The 22,514-nt window shown below is 41.7% G+C and overlaps 1 protein-coding gene across 17 annotated transcripts in view; it reads left to right on the top strand.

Moving 5' to 3' along the window:
• Positions 1-22,514, top strand: part of tnika (TRAF2 and NCK interacting kinase a) — a 70,412-nt gene that overhangs the window by 33,976 nt on the left and 13,922 nt on the right. For 4 of the 17 annotated variants that reach the window (XM_035948764.2, XM_023272210.3, XM_035948770.2 and 1 more), the window contains exons 3-20: positions 1,281-1,337; positions 2,368-2,493; positions 4,933-5,043; positions 6,635-6,725; positions 7,027-7,157; positions 7,239-7,293; positions 7,720-7,798; positions 7,927-8,102; positions 10,028-10,094; positions 10,251-10,449; positions 12,188-12,304; positions 13,853-13,939; positions 15,071-15,283; positions 15,630-16,148; positions 20,483-20,647; positions 20,813-21,079; positions 21,988-22,094; positions 22,360-22,475. In XM_035948764.2, the coding sequence (XP_035804657.1) occupies positions 1,281-1,337; positions 2,368-2,493; positions 4,933-5,043; positions 6,635-6,725; positions 7,027-7,157; positions 7,239-7,293; positions 7,720-7,798; positions 7,927-8,102; positions 10,028-10,094; positions 10,251-10,449; positions 12,188-12,304; positions 13,853-13,939; positions 15,071-15,283; positions 15,630-16,148; positions 20,483-20,647; positions 20,813-21,079; positions 21,988-22,094; positions 22,360-22,475 (2,683 nt within the window). The remainder of the gene's footprint in view (positions 1-1,280; positions 1,338-2,367; positions 2,494-4,932; positions 5,044-6,634; positions 6,726-7,026; positions 7,158-7,238; positions 7,294-7,719; positions 7,799-7,926; positions 8,103-10,027; positions 10,095-10,250; positions 10,450-12,187; positions 12,305-13,852; positions 13,940-15,070; positions 15,284-15,629; positions 16,149-20,482; positions 20,648-20,812; positions 21,080-21,987; positions 22,095-22,359; positions 22,476-22,514) is intronic. The other 13 variants (XM_035948786.2, XM_023272242.3, XM_023272284.3 and 10 more) reach the window with 5 other exon arrangements.

The raw sequence follows: 22,514 nt of genomic DNA, 5'->3' as shown, positions 1-22,514 counted from the left end.
CGATTGCTGCGTGTCGTTCCCCATCTTTGTCTTGCATTTCCCCACAGCATCTTCGCTGTCAAGCCATAATAAGTATACCGAGTATAATACTGAGCCTTTAAAAAGGAATGTAGCAAAACAGATTCCTTACAATTGTTTGTTTTGGTGATGGACTTACCCTTTGTTCACAGAAGTTTTAATGTCATTAAGGTGGCTCTATTTTAACCTACTAGATCACCAGGTTAACTCCCAGCTAACCTGCTCCAGATGACGCTCTGTCTAGACTTTGGCATGTAAATCGGCTGGAGGGAGAGCCACATTTTCACCAATTCTTTCCCTGACCATTTTTTCTATGAGCACTATAGATAAAGTTGAGGGAGTATATCTGCACATTTGTTGGGTTATATGTTAGGAATGCAGTGCAGTTTTAGAAGGTGCAGAAACCTAAATGCATTCAATTCATGGTGCAGAAAAAAGTGCATAAATCTGTTTTACACTGCTGGTGCTGCAGCTATGAGAAGACGAATTGATCAGTCTGTTGATGTTTATCATGAGGAGTATTAAGTCAGTAACATAAATTTTTGCTTTGTTATGAGCAAAAATCGAAGAGATTTCCAGATATCCTTCATTATGGGACCACATCAGAACTAAATGCACTTTTTCATTATCATGTTATAATATTCCAGAGCTCTAATGTGCAGCTGTCAAGCAGAAATAATTGGCTGGATGGTGAAGTATATGTATTAACTTACAGGATTAACTATTTCTTTCTTCCGTCATTTGTAGTAAAAGCACTTTTTCCATTAATGAATTCTCATATTCTTCACGACCCTCCTTTAATAACAACCTGTTCCTCTCGACTGAGGTTGGCAGAACGCGATGGTTCGATTTTTGTGTGGAAGAGGAGTCAAATGACACGTGAAATGCCCCTCTATTATAAAAGTGTCCACAGAGCCTGATGAAGAAAACCTGGCTTAACAATTGAACTTGATAATCATCATCACGACATTGAAGTTTTAGGATTTGTCGATAGCAGCTATCACATAAAAAGATGAGCTATGTCCAACTTTTTTTGTCGTACACCCTTCAGATTGTGTACAATTTACTGATTGACTATGCAAAAGCAAGCAATCCTGAGAATATATTACATGTTGTGTTGATTCAGATGTTTTGACTGAAAGTGAAGATGTACAAATGCGCAACCATGCTGCATTTTCTTCAGGAAATTGATAAATGAACACTCTCCTCTCTCCTTTTTTTCCTTTCTCCTCCTTTTTGTCTCTTCTCCTTCCCTTCGTCAGGGTCGCCATGTTAAGACGGGGCAGCTGGCAGCCATCAAGGTCATGGATGTCACTGGGGTAAGACTCACACATGCATGCTCTATCTGGCATTCTCTCTCACACACACCCATGTACCCATGCACCAAAAATCATCTCAAGCGATTATACCACTGTCGACCATGTCATCTAATTATGAGCGATGAGTCAGTGTGTGTGTGTGTGTGTGTGTGTACGAGTGTGTGTGATGTGGCAGAGAGGAAATGAGGACAGGCCTATTGCTATGGTAATATTAGCTGGAGGTATTAGGACAGCAGTGTGGTCTCAGGCGTGTCTGTAAAGCAGGAGGGAATCTCAGCTATATTTAGAGATCCTCTCACCCTACGCCTCCCTGTCAGCGCTCAGCTGCCAGCAAAACAATGAAGGACTGCAGGAATTCAGCAACAGAGGAGCTAATGAATGAATGAATATTGGCATGAGTGAATGAATAAGGAAATGTGCAGGGTGCAAGGTGCATGAAGGTGAATGAATGGGCAAATAAGCAAAAGTGCAGATGTAATGAATAAAAATGCACGAACACATAAATGAAACTGTGGCTAATCTGCTTAAATACAATGAAATGAATGACTGTATTAATTACTAATGAAAATAAAATAAAGCACACACACAAAATTACTAACTTAATGAGCCGCCACTGTAAAAAATCAGCTCACTAAAACATTAGTTTTCTTCACCAGCGAAATGAAATTAATCAAGGCACAATTTACTGACACTGTTGATGATAAATAAAGAAAACACTTTTAAGTAGTCAAGTGCTACTATAGCGACTTTGATTTTAAATTTTCAAGCAGCTCCTTTTGGCTTTTTTGGCTGAAACCCCCCTCGAAGGAGAGTAATTAGAAAGTAATGGCGTTATAGTGGATAATTTAGGGCCCAGCTGTGCGCTTTTGCAACAACAGTCTTCAGAATTTAAATGGATTGAAAATGCAAATTCATCAACAACTTGATTCCCTCTTTGCTCTATCAACATCCCATTAAGCCCTTTGAGGGGTCACAAATAGAGGTTGCGCTCTGATGCCTGTTGATGTTTCTGCTCTCTTGTGTGCGTCAGGATGAGGAAGAGGAGATTAAAGCTGAAATTAACATGCTGAAGAAGTACAGTCACCATCGGAACATCGCCACCTACTATGGAGCTTTCGTCAAGAAAAACCCTCCTGGCATTGATGACCAGCTATGGGTATGGCATTTTTTGTGTGTGTTTGTGCATTCTTGTGTTTTTTTGTGCGTCACGAGAGGGAAAAAAATGTCTCTAGTCTCGTAGAAAAACACAGCAGAACAGAAAGAAGTGGCTTTCCATTTTTCAGTGTTACAGTATATGACAAAAGCAAATGTGTGCAGTGCAGCCAAGCAAATAGTGACTGCAGGTTTGTGTGCACTGGACTATGTATATATACTTAATGTGTGTGTGAGACATATGTAAAGGAATCAGTGTGTGGCTGGCTCGCCGCTGCAATAAATCATGTGTTAACGCGATCTAAGGGAGCTCTCTCTTCTCTGATCCTGTAGCATTCATCACACAACAATAGGAGGACACACACAAGCATATGCAGACACACACACACACAGCAGCCAGATGTACTGCCTGCATAATTCTCCCTGACTCAACAGCTGCTGGTTTTCCCCAAGTGTGTTAGCGAGCATACGTAGCGGCGCGCTAGTGTGATTTTTACATGTGTCGTCTCATATGTATGCATATGTGAGCGTGTTCCCTTCATCTTTGCGTGACCGAGGACACGTGCACGGCCCGGATGAGGGTAGCTTGGCTGTCACTCGCCAACTTCCCCTTTTCCTTTTTAATCCAGAGTGATGATTAGGGGCTTGAAGCAGAGCCAGAACTGACCAAATGAACTTTTGCCCGCCAATCTCCATGGATGTAATGCAGAGGAGAGGAAGCGAGGATGTCAGTAGTGTTTTTGTGAAGATCAACAGAGAAAGAGGGTCTGTATCAGGACTGCGTGTGTTGCTTTCTGTATTACTAAACCTACTACAGTCATGTGATTGTTGGTTTTGTGTGTTTTCCTTATAATGGATGTATTCATACTAGAATCACATTCACTTTTGTTGGCACAAATGCGTCAGTGCTAGGGGTAGACCGATTATCAGGCTATTGTCATGGTTGATATTTGGCATTTTTCCGATTATTAGTATTGGTAAATTATTGACCGACTAGTGCTAAATTAAATGCACTACTTCAGGTCTGATGCAGCCTCCTATCTCTGTCTGTAATCGCTCTGTGGTCTCAGAAATTTCTCTCTAGCAAAGACTGAAAAAAGTGAACACAAGCTGTTGCCACAAACCAGGAAATTAGGTACTATCACAGTGGCTAAAGCTATGCCAGTGGCTAGCGGCTAAGTAAGAAGACCGCCTCAGATTACCCTGAAACAGAGTCTGGAAAACAATAATCATGACCTGGTTTAAGACATGGACCTTGGAGGGCAATAAAAGTGATCCAACAGTAAAAGCTTAAGAAAATAGAGAATAACAGCAGGAGGCAAACTGATCAATTTCTCAGTCTCACATGAGCACATATATTATTTATTTCTACTTTACACATTCAGTTATAATCACCCTTATTATGAATGAATGATGCCTAGTTGATGAATTGATGAATGACAGGCTATCTGCTATCACACACTGTTACGTGACAGTTAATATATATTTGTTCAAAATATCGGTTATGGGCCTTCTTGATTACCAATAATTTGCATCAATATTGTCCTTTAAAAATCCCATGTTAGTCACTCCATAGTCAGTGCAAGACTTTCATATGTAAAACACAGGCATACACGATGATTAACAATCTTTGATATCAGCCGCTAAAGGTTTTTAAAGGAAATATCAGCCAAAATGAACCTTGTCAGGCAGATAATACCTTTTTGAAAATGTCATATCAAACTAAATATGCCATGTTTTCCTTGTAAGTTGAAGCAGATTTCTTATTTTGCCTCGTGAAAGCACATTTAAGTAGGCATAACAATATTTTAATTCCCCTGCAGGGGGGGAAACTTGATGTTCTTGGCAATTAGGTTGAGAAAATATGTGCATATATCAATATTAGCATCTACAATCAACTAAAATTAGTTAGAAAACAATGAGCACAAGTGGAAAATTGGTAAAAAATCAAGTCGTGCTTCCCTACTCAGAGTAGGTTTTTGAGGATGGTAACCACACTTTGTGATCATATAAATGCAATAACAATACATCAGCTAATCTTTTTTGTTACAGAGATATGTTGAACAAAATAATGTATTTTTTAAAAGCTGCAATGGCCAGTCCAGTGATCTTTTAAGCAGTTTCCAACCAAACATTTGTCACATCCAGCTCCAGTGAATGCACCACATACATAAAATGCTGCACATAAAACATTTTTACTGTACTTCTTATTTGCATAAATGCTCAAAAAACATGCTGACATAGCTTTGTTAGCATGATCTTGGCACATAGTATCACTTGCTAACCAAACACCATATTGACTGTAACTTAGTACTTGATAACGAGTAAAAAATGAAATCTTTGTGGTTAATTTATTTATAATATTGTAGAACATGATTAGTAAACAAGGATTGCTGGTTTTGGCAGTCAGTGATCAAATCTGTATGTGTGTATATGTGTGTAGCTGGTGATGGAGTTCTGTGGCGCTGGCTCAGTGACAGACTTGATCAAGAACACCAAGGGTAACTCTCTGAAGGAGGAGTGGACCGCTTACATCTGCAGAGAGATTCTCAGGGTAAGTAGCACTGATCTTGAACTATTAGCATTGCAATTAACAGCAAGAATGAGATAATAAATCAAGTGTCAATATGAGAAGCCATCGGTGAGTCAAAACAGGTTCAGTGAAGGACACGTTTCACTTTTGGACTAATGGGATTTTGACTTGGCTCTAATCTATTTCTTATTGTTTTCTTTAGTGTTCAAAATGAGACAAGAGCAGATTAAACCTGTCAACAGCCAGAAAAAGCCTAATTTAATTGTTACTATAGTAAAAAAAAAAAACAAAAAAAAAAATTGATTTGATAAAATCCACAGTTCCTATATCCTTAATTCCTTGGTATGATGCCTTTACCCTTTTTTTTTTTAAAAATGTGTGCTATATGATTGACACATAGCTGTACTGTGATAGCAATCGCTGGTAGTTATGGACTGTATCTCTCTGTTATGGACTGATGTGAAGCCATGTATTGAATTTTCCTGGGAAAATTGCACTCATTCACCCCCCACGTCCTATCTGGGCAATCTGTTGTGATATGTTTTGGATGCTGAGGACTCTGGCCGCAAACACAGAGCAGCAATATCACTGCATCTTGTCAGTTATACGCAGTGCTGCTCCAAACAATGATTTCTTTTCATCCACTGTTTTTTTTCTTTTTCTTTGTTCACCCCTCATCTCTCATCTTGTTTTGTGCTTTCTGTTTTGCCTTGACGTGCTGCCTCTGCCCCTTTACGTTTTTATGCTTTCTTTATCGCCCTTCTTTCTGTTTCTTTTTCATGTTTTCACTGTGTTTTTCCCAAATGCCTCACATTTCTCTGTTTTTTACTTGTTATTATTTCAGTTGCTTTACAGTCAATACAAGATGCTCTAGTGAAATATTTCTAAAACTGTGAAGACATAAATATCTGACGCATGGATGTAGTTTGCTGGATTTACTGAACCATTCAATTCATTTATTTATGCTAGCAACAAGGAATTTTTCATGCATTTAAGAATAGAATAGAATATCTTTGTTTGTCCTTCTACAACAGTAAAGTGCATCAGTCAGAAGTGTATAAATAAAAAAACAAAAAATACTTCTAAGCCATCTATAAAAAGATTATTTAAAAAGAGAATGAAAGATTCTCATAAGAACAACATACCATGTATACATAACATTTGAAGGGTTTGGAAGCAGAGTGGTCTAACCCACTTTCTGTAGTTTTTGAGAAAAATGGGTCCAGACTTTTGTGTTTTCAAGAATGGTCTAACATTCTAAGCGCCACTGCAATGCTGTATTGTATTGGGTTGTGGGTTAGACTGTTTTGCCACTAAAATCTAGACCTGTACAATACTACAAATAATAAATACTGAAATCCAACAGCTAAAACTTGTGATATTACTTCTACTGCTGCAATTATGATAAGCATTTTTCCTTGTAAGGAGTCTTTTTAGAGGTCAGAGGTCAAGGTGAGCTGCACATCAGCGACCCAGAAGCTGCTAGCACTGCTCCACGACGCTTCCTTTTGGAAATGAGCTCTTTATATAGTAATAATAATAATAATCACATTTTGGCTTGTTGCTGCATTGACTCTCCGTCACAGCCTCCTGTCTCTGTCACCGTCTGCAGGGTCTGACTCATCTCCATCAGCACAAGGTCATCCACAGAGACATCAAGGGACAGAACGTCCTGCTGACGGAGAACGCAGAGGTCAAACTAGGTCAGTCTGTCATCTAACCCTCACTTGACAAAATGGCTTTAGGGCCAGGGAGGGCTGTAGGCGGTGTGAAGTTTCAGATGGCGGCGCGTGTGGCTTTTCTTTCTTCTTTTTATGCTGAATACCGGCCTACTCATCTCTTTGTCGCCGTTCATGGGGCAGACTGCTGAAGAAGGGATTCTGTCTCTTTCTCCCTCCTCTTCCCCTTAAATCCCAACGAGGAGGGGATTATACATGTGAACTGGGGAAGCTTTTGCATGTTGGGTATTGCAGTAAAGCTAACTGGTTTCATCTGTGTACATAGTGGACTTTGGAGTTTCGGCCCAGTTGGACAGAACAGTAGGAAGGAGGAACACATTTATCGGAACGCCATATTGGATGGCTCCCGAAGTCATCGCTTGTGATGAAAACCCCGACGCCACATACGACTTTAAGGTGATTTTAACAACCTCCTTTCCTTTAAAGATCCTCTCACTTTTCTCATCACCCTAAATATTTATATTCCCTTGATTTCAGAGCGATTTATGGTCACTGGGAATCACAGCGATAGAGATGGCTGAAGGAGCACCACGTACGTATCCACTCAACACCTCATTTCTTAGAGCTGCTGCAGTAGATCGCTGTAATCAGCAGTCGGATCATTTGTCTGTCCAGGCTGCTGCAACTGAGCCATCATTTTAATTAAGGAGCAAATACAAAATTGGTTGTCACATTGCCAAGCTGCTGCCCGATGTTTGGTCTTTCTTTTGTTCATTATCTTATTCCTAGAGGTGCAGTTGTTATCATTACAGGTGACAGGACAAGCTGCCGCCTTCTGATTAATTTTAGTTTTTAAAAAAACAACTTTTGATCCGGCCAAGATACTTGCTCACTGTAATGGAAGGACATAATTTGGTTTCACCAAAGTTGAACATACATGGATGTGTGATAATTTTGCAATTACCTAATAACATGCACCCTAACTCCTTTGTTTGCTACCTAATATCTGACTGTTTAGCACTGTGTGACATGCACCCAATGAGAGCCCTCTTCCTCATTCCACGGAACCCGGCCCCCAGACTCAAGTCAAAGAAGTGGTGAGTGTGCGTCTTAACAATTGCATTCCATATTTCCAGACACATCAGAGTAAGAGCAGGGAAATTAAATGCCATACGGTGAAGTTTTTCAGATGCATTTCCGGTATGCGCTTTTGTGTGGTTTTTAGGTCGAAAAAGTTCCAGTCCTTCATAGAGAGCTGTCTGGTGAAGAGCCACAGCCAAAGACCCAGCACAGAGCAGCTCCTCAAACACCCGTTCATCAGAGACCTGCCCAACGAGAGACAAATCCGCATCCAGCTGAAGGACCACATTGACCGCACCAAGAAGAAGAGAGGAGAAAGAGGTGAGGGTTACCTCCATTTGAACACATTTATACACAGTGATACACGTGTGGCAGGTGAAACAACAGGTTCATTAACAAGCTACAGTTTCCAGCACCTGAAAAGATACTAGTGGCACCTGCTCAGATCATTTATTTGCATTATTTCCTGCCAAAACTCAAATCTTAAAGAAATTATTTTCAGTTGAAGATACATAGTTCAATCTTGTAAGTTTCCTTTTCTGGCTTATTTGGGGTCTTTTATGGTTACTGGTAATAAGCAAGCACAGTTTGTGACACATGCTGCAAGTCTATTCCAACACAACAGTAGAGCACAGTGAGGAGTCGGTTGTCTTGCTGCGTCTTGCTGTGTTTTTAATGTGAAGCAGCAGGATGAAATCCTTGGTTTGTATTAGCATAACTGTACTACTGCGCCGATATGCCTGTAGGTGACTAAACAATGATCAATGAGGCTGATGTGATTACAATAAAATTAAAAACCATAAAACTGAATTACACTGAGGTATTGTAAAAATGGACACAGTGACCAACAATGAAAAACATTATTTGTGCTGCTTTATGATTGTACTCCACTACATTTGTTTGACAGCTTTAGTTACTTTTAAGATTAATAGTTTACACAATGGGCAATATAACAAACTTTTAACATGCAGCAAATTGTTAAAGATCACATCAGTGGTTTCCAACTTTATTGGCTTCTGACCTCTAACTTAAAGCCGTGTGTAGTCAGGGTCACATTTCAGATGTTTGCTTTGGCTTCACCAAACAGTGATTTTCCTTTCTAACTTTACACATGGTTTCATTTCAATAAATGTTCTAATATCTTATAAAAAATCAATGATTAGAGAAAAAGTCCAAAAACTGAAAATGAATCTGTAGAATAGACTTTTTCTTCTTTCTGCTCCCATTAATCATCTGACAACCCCTCAGATATATCTGCAGTCCCTTTATTTACAACTGTATATGAAGTAGTTCAAACCTGCAGCAGCTACAACAGCAACATGCTGCTGAAACACTGATGCTTCAGCGTTAACAATCAGCCACTGCTTTTAGCTTAATGCGGCGTAGGATAAGTAGGTTTTGTCATGCAGGACTTTCATTTGTGAAAGATCTGAATACTTTTTCCACTACAGCAACTTCAAAATCTACATCTTCTGAACGTTTATTGCGGGAAAAACTGATTCGTCTAGACTTCAGCAAGCACACCCATTGAATATATGACTGACATGCTTTCTCACACACATGAATACACACTTGTTGCATGAAAAAAAGGCTCAGTGCAGGGGGGTGAGGCTTTCAGATACAAACACAAACTCGGATTCTCACGCACATGCCCGGCGCATTCGTGGTTTGCAGCGAGGCGGGAAATGAAAGTGACAGACTTCCATTAAACTCCACTACGATGCGAACGCACGCTCATGAGTGTCTGAGTGATAGACTGACAGTAGGACACAGAACAGCGGCAGTAAGAACCACATTAACCGCTTCAAGAAACAACATACTGCAGGGCGGACGTCACAATGATATATAGAAATGTCTTGTCATTGTGGGGACTGTGAATTTCTCCAGCTGTCACTTTGTCACACTACGAGGACGGGTCCGTGTGGATGTGTCTCAGGGAAGAGCTGGGCCTCTTCTGCGGCTGTTATGCATTAAGCCCCCGACCGGCTGAAAGAGCTCCGAGCTAATGTTCTCCACCTCGCTACACACAGTAAAATTACAATTTATACTCTTATTCAAAGCGGCTAAAAGAAAGTGCCTTGAAGGAACGAGGATCTGGGAATGCCAAAATCGTGAGCGGTTTGGTAATGAACGGAGGTAGTTCAAGTGAAAACTTCTGAACGTGAAGTGGAATGGCTTTGCTCTCCATTGGTAATTACTTGTGTTTTATTTCTTTTATTCTTTCTCTCTCTCTCTCACTCCAACAGATGAGACAGAATATGAATACAGTGGCAGTGAAGAGGAGGATGAAGAAAGAGACATGGGTGAACCAAGGTCAGTATCTTCTTCAAACACACTGTACCAATTTAAACCCATATTAACCAACTAACTTTATACCCAACACATACTTCACATTTTCCCTACTAACTAAAAATAATGTTTTTCTACTGTTTTTTTTTTTTTTTTTTTTTTTAATTGACCCATTCCCAGCTCCATTATTAACATCCCTGGAGAGTCAACCCTGAGGCGAGACTTCCTGCGCCTCCAGCTGGCCAATAAGGAACGTTCGGAAGCACAGCGGCGGCAACAGCTGGAGCAACAGCAGAATGAGGAGCACAAACGCCTACTGTTGGCCGAGAGGCAGAAACGCATTGAGGAGCAGAAGGAGCAGAGGAGGCGGCTAGAAGAGGTGAGTCGAGATTGGTTGGAGAGGAGGCATGTAGGTCGAACTTGGATGTAGTTACCTCGATCAGCCACACCATTGAAATCACTGGCGGATGAAGTGATGAATGACCTTGTTACAAGGCAAAGTTCTGCTTAGATCCACATACCACCCACCTAAACAGACTAAACACACCTCTCCATGGCAGCAGATAGCAGCAGCCTACCTCCAGCTAGATAATGTATCCTGCGACATTCCAAAATTACTGAGAAATAGCTCGAGGAACACAACCAAGAGCCTCTTGACCAGGCCTTGAGGCTCGCCAGATCTTAGTCCAATTAGCCTCTATGAGACAAGCTCCCTAATCTCATTAAGCCCCAAACCACAACCTATTGGACCCAAACATCCTCTATCAATGTTCTGGTCTTAGACACCACAGAACACCCCTAGAGGTCCTGTGTTCATACCATAAATGGGTAAGTTTTGTTGATACAGCTGGAATCTACAAAATATTAGGCAGGTGGTTTTTGATGTCGTGGCTGATCAGTGTATCTACAGCAAGTATGGATATTGTACAGTACCATCAACCCTCTGAACCCCATGCTGTTTTTAGGCATGTTTTGTTTTTATCATGCAATATAGTCCTGCACCTCTATGGAACCACCACAACCACACAGCCTGCAGTTCAGCCAAAAAGTCCCACAACTTTTGTGACTTTACTGTCAGTTGTAGCTGAGTCACTAATGATACATGATAGAACCCAAAAAGAGCAGAATTTGAATGTTTTTCCTTAATTTGGTGAACACGAATGCTGTTTTTGACAGATTTTAAATATGATGGAATTCATAAAGTGATTTGGATGGACTTTCATGATTTGAAACTTAGATTTGGTTTTTAAACAGATCATGATGATGATTCAGGACAATCAGTAAGTTGAAAATCTGACAATTATTTCTGTTTTTACCGTTTCTGGCTGTGATACATGCTGTAATTTTGTAGATTTTTAAAAGACAACATATTTTTCAAACTTACAGGTGGACTTATGGGTTCAGAGTGTTGATAGCCCAAAAAGTACCTGTTGCAAATGTACCAAAACAGCTCATTCAAATATATTTTGTCAACTTATCAGCCATGGCACAGTGTCAGAGGTAATTTTTGCATAAATGACTATAGTATTCTATTTGAACTGCCTGAAATACATGAACTCTCCATGCTTTCTTCTGTGACACTCTTTAGGCCCTATATGGACACATAATTCTTCCTCGTTCTGGATATTTAAACTTTAGTAGTTTTAACTGAACATATTGGTAGAGGACAGAGAAAGAGAGTATTATAAAGACACACGCAGCCTTTTCCCCAGTGTTGCTCTCTTAGTACCAGAAAGCAGGCTTACAGAAGGAAATCCTTAGCCCATAATCTGTGTACTCTCTCCGGGTTCCCACCAGGGCTTGCCTCCCAACGCACGGCTAAGCACCATGACTCGGCTCAACTAACATGACCCCACCAGTCAGGGCCAAGTGTGTGTCTGGGACTCTGTGTGCGCAAAGGCAGGCATGTTGGTTAAAGTGCGAATCCACTGTAGAAGGTGTGAAACGTAACAGAAAGAAAGCAGATCGAACGAGGGCGCAAATCAAAAATTTTTAGCGCTTTTCTGAATCTCTCTCTTTTGAGGCATGTTTTCTTAATTTGTGCATGAAAGGAGACAATTCATGGTGTGTTGATGGTGAATCTTCCATGTTCTTCCCTTCCTCCTTGACATCAACAGCAGCAGCAGCGAGAGCGAGAGCTGAGGAAACAGCATGAGAGGGAACAGAGGAGACGCTACGAGGAAATGGAGCAGCTCCGTAGAGAGGAGGAGAGGAGGCATGCAGAGAGAGAACAGGTTCATACACTTGCTAATATATTATCTTCAAACTCCAATACAGTATGTAAACAGGCAGTGTGGGGCTAGAGGAATATGATGATGATTCAAGGCTAAAATCCATCATTTGCCCTGAAACCCTGTTTTCTGTTTGCTTGTTTCTTTTATACCAAATGTCTCAGACTGTCTTCACTTTCTGTTTTGCTTAAACTACCTCCAGGACGTATTTTGCTAAATTTCTTTTAGGACTTCAGACACACAGGATCTAATTATACAGTTGCTGTGTGATTTCTTAATTTTCCTGTTTATGGCCACATTCTTCTTTTATTGTCTCTTATTTTCAGCTCTTACTTTATGCCTGTAAATGACTACACCTCCTGGGTCTGTTAGTTTCCGGATAGCCTTCTTTTAATTCAACAGCTTGGTAATTTCATGATGTTTCGGACAGCTGAAGATGTATATTCAGTAGTTGTGGGAAAGTTCTGTAGTGTCAGCTAATGTTTATCTTGTTTCACGTTTCAGAAATCCAGAACCATTTGTAAGGTGATGACTAATGGTTAGATTTTCACAATATAGCAGTACATTCTATTACTGATCGTACTTTAGGGTCCTGTTGAGATCCAAGGACACATTTGAGGTCTCATAATATTGTGTCTGAATGTCTAAAGGAATTTTCGTCTTCAGTTCTAGCTGTATTATGTGCAGTCTTTTATAAAATGTCAAAACCCAGCTCAAAGCTTGACAAAAACGGATAAAAGCCAAATGTTTTCCATCTTAAATACATAAATCTTTTTTTGAAATATTCAACAAAAAGTACTAAAACTTGCTACATTACATAAAGTTTGCATAAAATGATATAAATTCAGCCCCTGAGTTTCCTTTCTCTTCATCCATACTTTGTCCTTTAGTGCTGGCAGATCTTTTGTTGGAATATTCCCTTATCTCAAGTGATCCTTCTTCTCTCTTGCACTCATTTTATTTCCCATTTTTGTCGTCATTGTGTTCTGTATGTCAAAAAGCTATTAAAAGTTCCTCACTGAAATTGAAAATTCCTCCTATAAAGTTTTAGAAAATAAGGAAAATGACATTGTAAGGCTGTCAGTATAGCAAAGTCAGGTTTAAATCGTGGACCTTGTTTCTGAAGCTTTCTCTGAGACCCTCTTTCTAATTTTGGTCCCACTCTTTCTTATATTTTGACTTGTTCTGTATCTTTCTTTCTTTTAACAGTTCTTTCTCCTGTCCTCTCTGTGAACTACACTTCTGATGTGTATATTCTGTCTGTCCGACTCCCTCTTTATCGCTCCATTGGCTCTCCTCCCACGCTTTTTTCAGCTGTTTTGGAAAGATATCCTTGCCAGTTTTCCTTTGTAACATATTACGATTGTTTGAGGACACTGTCTTCTTCACTTCGTCTGGCTTTCTTACTATCATGTTCTCTCCTCATTCATAGCCACTTCAGGATATTATCTTCTCTAGTTCCTCTTTCTGTTTTCTCTCCCTCCGTGTGTTCAAATTTCCTGATTTTTCTCTCATGCTCTTTCTATCTCCTTGTGCCGACATGCTGCTCAGGAGTATATCCGTAGACAGCTGGAAGAGGAGCAGAGGCAGTTAGAGATTCTCCAGCAGCAGCTACTGCAGGAACAGGCTTTATTGCTGGTAATCATGGCCCTCCCACGTGTTACTACCGCTCCCCATCTGTGCTGTGTGGTCCCATATCCCCACTGCATGGCCCCGAGTGGCTGTCGTACCGAGGAATCCACAGTCAGAACCTCCTCAGCCTGTTAGAGCTACAGATTTGGGGGGGGAAAACATGAAACAATGAATCGCTTATCTCTAATGCCTGTGTGGATTTATTCACATCACTGATTGCATGTATGGTATCATTAAGTTGGCTGGATCTCAAAGGATTCCCCAGAGGGTGCAAAAATAATGTTTTGGCAGCCCTGTCATGTTGGCCTACGCAAAGAGAAAATAGGACAATGTTGTTTTCCACAGAGCGTTTCTCTCGATGCCCCAGTCTTGTCTCAAGCAACAGTTGAGCTTGAAAAGTGCAAGGAATTATGAAGTATGGTGTGTAGCATTTATCTCATGCTGTTTTTATCAAGCTTAAAGTTTGAAATTAGGTGCAGAACCTGCAAGGAAATTTTTGAGATCCAACCTATGTAAACCACACAAGCCACTAAAAAACCACGAGCCATATCATGACGTCTTCCCCTTCACTTTTTACTCTCTCCTTCCTGCCTCCTTCCCTCTTAAAACTTACCTTCCACTACCCTGTTTCATGTTATCAATCAAAATCCTACATCTGATGTCCTGGTCCCCTTTATCCATCATCAGCCTTGCATTTGTGGTTGCAGTTGTGACAAGTGTGTCTTCATGTTGTCATTGTTTGTGTTTATCAGCTGTTGTGCATATTTTTGTGAATGCATGACTCAAATCTGGTGACAGACTTGTGTCTCTCTGATAGCATTTGCAAACAAAACAAGTGAGAGTTCCTCAGTTGCTTCACATTGTGCCAACTATTCAAGTTATGCTGTAAAACGAAGCTTGTAAATACTAAAAGTAATAATTATGCTTTGCAACTTCTATTACAATTGCTTCTGTTTAGAAATAGGGTGAATTAGAAAATTTGTTTTGGTGTTGATCTCTGTCTCCTTTCACAACCTTCAGTTCCATTTCTCCACTCACCTTAATCTTTCTTTCTGTCTTTCCTCCTATACCAGCCCTCACTTGTGACCCATCTGTCCATCCTCCTTCCACTCACTTTCAACGTTTCTGCCCCTCCAGGAGTACAAGCGTAAGCAGATTGAGGAGCAGCGACAGGCGGAACGGCTACAGAGGCAGCTGCAGCAGGAGAGAGCCTACCTGGTGTCTCTACAGCAGCAGCAGCAACAACAGCAGCAGCAGCAGCAGCAGGAGGGACGACAAGCAGAGAAGAAACAGCTTTACCACTACAAGGATGTCATCAATCCTAATGACAAGCCTGCCTGGGCAAAAGAGGTAAGTCCCAACATGCATGGCATATAAAAGCATGCATGCGGGTGTGAAGCTGTGATGAGCTAGTTTCCAAAATTCTTGGATGAGGAAATGTACCAGTTCTGAGGAAAGTTGTGCACGAAAAATGACATGAGTGATGTTTTGAAAGTCAGCGTCCACAAGTGGCCTTTTTGTCTTGTGAATGTCTCATTCAGCAGGTCCTACTCCTACCAGCGGTTCTTGAAGGAGCACGAGTCGAGATTTTGCTTTCTGAATCTACCTTTTTAAAATGAGCGTTGGTGCTTTGCACTGTATGGTGTCTGTTTTGTGTTTGTTGTACTGCTCACCCTCCTCTGACTCTTACTCTTAGGTCCTGAAGCAGCAGCATGCTCACGGTAACCCACCTCGCTCCCACCTTCGACATCACCAGTCATTCAACCAACCAGCACCAACCTCCAGCCCTCATGGCCAGCCCAGAGCTCAGGCCCCTAGGCGAAGCCCCTCCCATGCTGCCCAGCTCCTCTCCAACCACCTCCCCCATATTCGTATTTCATTAGAACCTGGGGAGTCCCTAGATCCAGGGTTGAAGCAGGAGATAAGTCAGCAGGTCAGGGAGTTTCGGGCGCAGAAACACTGCGAAAGAGGTCGTAGCCCGAGGCGGATTAGTCAAGGACCAGTCAGTCAGTCTAATCCAGTACCCAACCCTTATTCACCTGGTCCTAGCAATCAAAAAGATAAACACAGAGACAGGCCTCTATCTGCCCCCAATCAGGCAGCCATCCAGGGGCTATTGTCTCCAGACCCACAGGCTCTTCATCTGCATCCTCCAGGAAAGGTCCAGAATCCCCACTCTGGTTCTAACCCTGTTTCCAACAATATGCTCAAACCGGTTAGTGATCATCTTCGCAGCAGGTCACACTCACCCTGCAGAAGAGTAGATGTAGACATAGACCCTGGTTATAAAGGAGGGTGGCACACACAGATGAAGCCAGCTCACAGCTGTGGGAACATTATGTTGTCCTCAGACTCGGAGGACTTTGACGAAACTGACCCCTTTTCTCAATCCTTCCCGGTAAATGCTCTCCACTCTGCCCTAGCTAGACAGAGGAACTCCTATTCACCTGCCTCAAACAGTGGCAATCTTCTCCAAGTCCCAGATAGCAGTTGCTTCCCTATCCCCCCTTCTACTCGGGGCAGATCATTAGGGACACAGGGGTACAATGCAATGAGAGGTAGCTCCTCTATGTGTGACCTTAATGCTTCTGCCCCCGATGGTTTACTCAGACACAACCTGGCTAATCTACAGAGTAGTTGTTCTGCCGAACACTTGGAACGCCGAAGTCCAATCAGTTCAGTTCCATCGTTGTGTCTTTCTCCTCTGACTTCACCACAAATCACGCCCTCATGCTCTCCCACATCCTCAAGATCAGGGTCCAGCATTGGCTCCCCTCTAATGTCTCCTGTCGACTTTGGGTCCAACATGACCATGATACGTTATCCACCTTTCCAAGCCACCCTCCTCTTGTCCAACCAGACTTCCATTCCCATCCTTATCTCACCTAATGTTACACCTCACTGCTCCCCAAGAGGCTCTCCCTTTGGATCCCAGACCCTGATCACACCCGTTGGAGCAGAGCCCTAGACTCTTCTCCAAAGCAGATGTGTATATAAGAACACTTGTACTTCTATATTTGTGATTTAAAAAAAAAAAATTTGACCGTTTCTGGGCCCCGGCCATCACAACTACAATTTGAGGACAACCTCGTCTGTTTAGTACTAGTTGATACCACATGGAGGTTATGATGACACATTTCTTCTGTGTCAGTTGTCTCATTGATCGTACAATGTACAACAGAAACGAGTACACCCCTGTGCAATATCACTTAAAAGTACAATGATTCTAGATTGTCCCACCTCTCAATAACTGCATTATGTCTAGAGTATTTTGTCTGATGAAAAATTAAAGACAAATACTTTAGAAAGACTACATTGAAAAGAACAGGCCCTCATGTAGAAACTCACTAAAAGTGAAAAAAAAAACCTGTGATCATTGAAATAAAAGTAAGCAATTTCCAAATCACCTAACTGAACGAATATGGTTAGAAAATGACCTGTGAACATCAAAACTTCATAAATCTAGGAGCTATCGGCTGCATCTGTCTGTCTGTATCTTAAGTCTACTGTTTGACTTGTCAAAGGTAGAAAAGGATATAGGAAGATCAGTGGCCAATGAAAAATGCTTTTGGAGCAGTAATCAAAAGATATTGAACGAGCCATAGTACCATTAATCAGAGCTGCAGTGGTCGTCCTCCTGAAGTGACCCCAAGGACAATACACTACTTGCACAATCTGGCTTTGAAAAACACTTAGGCAAGTGATTCAAACTTGGAACAGGGATTATCAATGGAAATGAAATGGGGGGGAAGAAAAACTTGCTTCCTCTTTGGAACAAAACTGCAAAATTTCAGCCAGGACGACCATAGTGAATGCAAATTTCTGACAGTGAAGCACAGAGGTGGGAGTGTGATATGAGGCACGAATACCTGTAGATATATCAAAATAGTGGCAAATAAGATAACTTCAAGTCTCCTGGCAGATGAGAAATTTTTCAAGATGATAACCATCCAAAGCACAGTGCCAAAATCATGCAAGAAGAAACAAGTGAACACTATGAGCTGCCCAAGCATGTTGCCTTACTTGAGTCCAGAAGAACAGAATATAAAAGTAGAGCAACACAACAACTCCAGTAAACAGTAGCTGAAAAATATTATCTAAAGAAAGGCACAACAAGTGTCCACAAATTTTATTGTATCCTCCATGCTAAGGAAAATTACAACTTTCATCAAAAATAGAGGTGGACATAGGAAGTAATCAAAAAAATAAAGATTCAAATCTTATCTAATTAAATGAACAGTGTTGTATTGTTTAATATTGATTCGATTTTGGATAGAGTTGTGATTACTGATATTGTCAAATATATCCTCACTTTTGAGAAATACTTTTACCTCCAAGGTCTAAAAGTTCTTACAAACATAGAAGTATGCAGTTAAACACAAACAGTCTATAATAAAGACTTTGTATATACATTTATCCCTTGTAAGTTGAATATTTACATTTTATATAGCTGGAATGGTTCTCTTTTATATACTGAAAATATTCTGTACTGGGATTGGGATCCAAAGGAGAGATGCTGATGTTCAGGGACAGTCTAATATCACTCTGATGTAGAGGTAGATTAGCCTCAACTACAACCCTGCACCTATGCCCCACCCTGCCAGCCCCCTACAACCCTTATCACCCACAATGCGACCTTGGTGAGTCTTCTCCTAGACATTGGGTGTGATGGCATCGGGGAAACCCACCCGGCCAAGCTTCCCTTTAGGTCAGTCAACCAGTCAATCAAATCCCAGCTTGGTGATGGGTCCTGGCTAAGTGCAAGTGGTGGTGGGATCCTTCTAACAAACAAAGAAGTGCTCTGTCATCCCTCTGTTCTTCCTCATTTTTTTCTGTTTTTTTCTTTGTGTAGATGCGATTGTTCGCGCCGTTATCCCTCCATAGTAGAAAGAGTTTTTGGGTAGTAACAACTTTGGAACAGTAATCAGAACATACAGAACAAGCCTTAGTACCATTAATCAGAGCTGCAGTGGTCGTCCTCCTAATGTGACACCAAGGACAATGCACCACTTGTGCAATCTAGCTTTGAAAAAGAAACAGGCAAATGATTCAGACTTGGAACAGGGGTTACCAATAGAAATGGAGTGGAAATAAAACCTTGCTTCCTCTTGGGAACAAAAATGCAAAATTTCAGCCAGGACTACCATAGTGAATACAAATTCCTGACAGTGAAGAACGGAGGTGTTAACAAGTGACAAACCCAAATACACAAAATTGAGATTTAAGCAGCACTACCCAAAAGGTTTTTCTTCTATAAAGGGGGCTACTAACAGTGATCTCTCTCTTTCTTGTAGGTCACTTAATGTTTGTGCTAATCTTGATTGCGCACTGCCTCCACAGATCAAACTCGACTTCGTCTACAGCAGCACTTCTCCTGAATCACCGATTGTTCCTTTTCCAGTAGCACATTGTTTGTCTCCAGCTTGTTCCTTCATCAGTAGCTGCCTTTCATGTGAACAACTAACAAAGTATTTTTGAATTTTTCTGCCACCATAGAAGTTGCAACATTGTAGTTGACTTCCGAGTGGGCTGCTAACACAGATTTGAGGAATGGCACTGTATGGCATAGTTGCTTTGACCCAGGTCATAATCTTTGAATAATCCTGCTAGATTATGAGCTCATGTAGAATTACAGAAAGCCTCCAAAGGGGCTGATTCTCATTCCACACGCATATTTACCTGAAGGGTCGGTCAGCTATCAAAACTATGCCCTGCTGAGTCACGACTCAATGCCTAATTTACCATTCAATATAGATTGTTTAGACTGGAACAGTGTGATTTTGGCATTTGGGAGCTTTCCTTGGAGCCTTCTCTTACTGCATAGGAGATAATCTGATAATCAGATTACGCTGGCAAGAGCAGCTTTCTGCCTTCCTCACACATAGACATAAAGTATAGTGTGCCTTTGCTTTGGTACACATGAGCACAGTTCCGTTGAAAAAGATACTCAGACTCTTACCAAACTGCGAAACATGGTTTTGTATGTGCACAGACTGCCTTTGCACATACTCAAACCCATTATTGTGGTTTGAATGCGATGTCTGCTAAAGGAGATTAGGGATCATTCTTGACCTTTGTCTACAGCCACCAGACACTCTTACTCCTCAGCTGTATGTGGGACTTAGAGAAACATTTGCACAAACAGTTATACTGGAGGGGAGACAAAGATTAGGCAGATGGTGGTGAACAATGAACCAAATCCACATGTGCCAGTTAAGATTTGAGATATTCATTTGATGAGGGCTTCTGTGTAAGTTTGGATTTGGTTGAACTGTGCTATAACGGGTAACGACCAGAAATGCCAGACTTCCACTGAATCGCTCAGAGCAGCAGTCTCATTACGTGTAAGAAAAGGGCTCCCATGAATCTCTTTTCATCAACATTCCACACTGTAGTTGTCATCCCACAGAGCTGAGCGACGTTAGGATGGTCCAGCGGCTCGTAGAGTTGCATGGGGGGGACGGCGTTACCTTTTCGCGGGTCAAGCGTGGTGATTGGTTGTGCCGTGTGCTTGGCTGTGAGTGACAGTGGTAATGTGACCTGTCTCAGGTGGAGGAGCGATCTAAGCTGAACAGACAGAGCTCCCCAGCGCTGCAGCACAAAGTGTCCAACCGCATCTCCGACCCCTCCCTCCCTCCCCGCTCCGAGTCCTTCAGCAGCGGGGGCATGCAGCCTGCCCGCACCCCACCCATCCACCGCTCCATCGAACCACAGGTGTGTGTGTGTGTGTGTTTGGGTGCAAAAGGATGGCATGTGAATGTTTGGTGTGTCTCCTAACAAGTCATCACAAAACTCTTTGCTCCTTGTACCCTTCTTTTAAAAGCTCAGGTCTCCTTATCAATCTTTTTTTGTCTTCCTTCTTTCCTTTCCCTCCCACAGATGGCTCACCTGGTCCCAGTGAAGACCCACTCCAGCTCCATGTCTGGCTCTCAGTCTCTGCAGGACCAGACGGGTTCAGCTCTGAGCGAGGGTGTCAGCGTTGGCTCCCCCAGGCCTGAGATGCCCCGTCAAAACTCAGACCCCACCTCAGACACCCCGGGACCCCCAATGCGCATCGCCGGCAGGGAGGAACGGGACCGGGAGCGCGAGAGGGACAGGGATCGGGACAGAACTGCTTGGCTGAGAGAGGAGGACATTCCACCCAAGGTTGATAAACTAATCATCCATCCATCCATTATCTACATATCACTTAATCCTCATTAGGGTTGCACTGGGCTGGAGTCTATTCCAGCAGCTGACTCAGGATGAAGGCAGGGGACACCCTGGACAGGTCACCACTGTATCACAGGGCTGCATATAGAGGCAAACAAGCACACTCACATTCACACCTACAGAGAATTTAGAATTACCAATCAACCTCAGCTTTTTTTTTTGGACTGTGGGAGGAAGCCAGAGAACCCAGAGAAAACCCACCCATGCACAGGGAGGACATGTAAACGCCATGCAGAAAGCCAGAATCAAATTACTAAGTCAATAGTTTAGCTTTGTTTTTTATTCACTGTTTTACCTTTTTCCACCTAAATGAGAACTTCTCTGTACTCCAGTGTTGTTCAGTGCAGAATAGTGTTAAATGCTGATTCAATGAAGTCTGTTTTTGCCGCATTTGTTTTAATTAAAATCTGATTGAAGCTGTGCTTTGAAACTTCGCAGAGAGTGTTGAACTCTCCAGTCAAGCGAGGTGATTGAAATTATGTTGAATCCCAGTAAAACAAAAAAAAAAATAACCCAGTTTGGCAAAGGTTTAATCACCTTGTGTCACACCGGATTGTGATACAAGAAAAGTTTCACTTTCCACACCCTGACATTATTTTAATTACATGTTTGTAGGCCTTGTTAAATAGGACAGGTGACTCTACAAGGAAATCAACATTACTGAGCTGCTGCTCATAATGTTTATTGTCACACCCACAATTACAGGCTTCAGTATTTGCTTTTGTCTTGTGTATTTTAAAAAAAAAAAACAAGGATAAAAACTTTGAGCTCCTTTACAAGTGAAAAATCAGCTTGTAAAAGCTGTGTTGGTCTTGTGTTTGTATGTTTTTGTCTGTGTCCAGGTCCCTCAGAGGACCACTTCTATCTCCCCAGCCCTAGTCAGGAAAAACTCCCCTAATGGAGGAGTGGGTCTGGGCCCTCGCACAGGTTCCCAGCTCATACGGGCCAGGTAACACAAAAGAACTTCTTCTTTCTAAGAAAAACTCTTTATTAGTTATCATGTGTTATTCCTTACTGTCTTCCAAATAGAAATATAGAACTGTATTGTGTTGTGTTTTTTTGTTTAAATTGGTATTAGATTTGACATTGTTAAGCAGAAGCTATTGATTGCAGAAATTCCAACTTACTGCACTGACTCCATTTTTGCAGTCAGTAGCCCAGGATTATGTCTAGCACAGTGCAATGCGAATGAAAACATTTTTATCCTGTTTCAGTAACCCAGACCTGCGGCGCTCGGAGCTCTCTCTGGACGCCATGCTGCAAAGAACCTCCTCCAACTCGTCATCTTCCTCCTCCCCTTCGTCTCAGGGAGGCTCAGCCGAGAGGAGAGGTACAAGAACTCACGCAGAAACCTTAAAAAATGTTGACT

This window comes from Amphiprion ocellaris, chromosome 20 (assembly GCF_022539595.1).
Source record: "Amphiprion ocellaris isolate individual 3 ecotype Okinawa chromosome 20, ASM2253959v1, whole genome shotgun sequence".
NCBI lineage: Eukaryota > Metazoa > Chordata > Actinopteri > Pomacentridae > Amphiprion > Amphiprion ocellaris.
The sequence above is the reverse complement of the archived record's forward strand: the minus strand, read 5'-3'. Positions and strand labels throughout refer to the sequence as shown.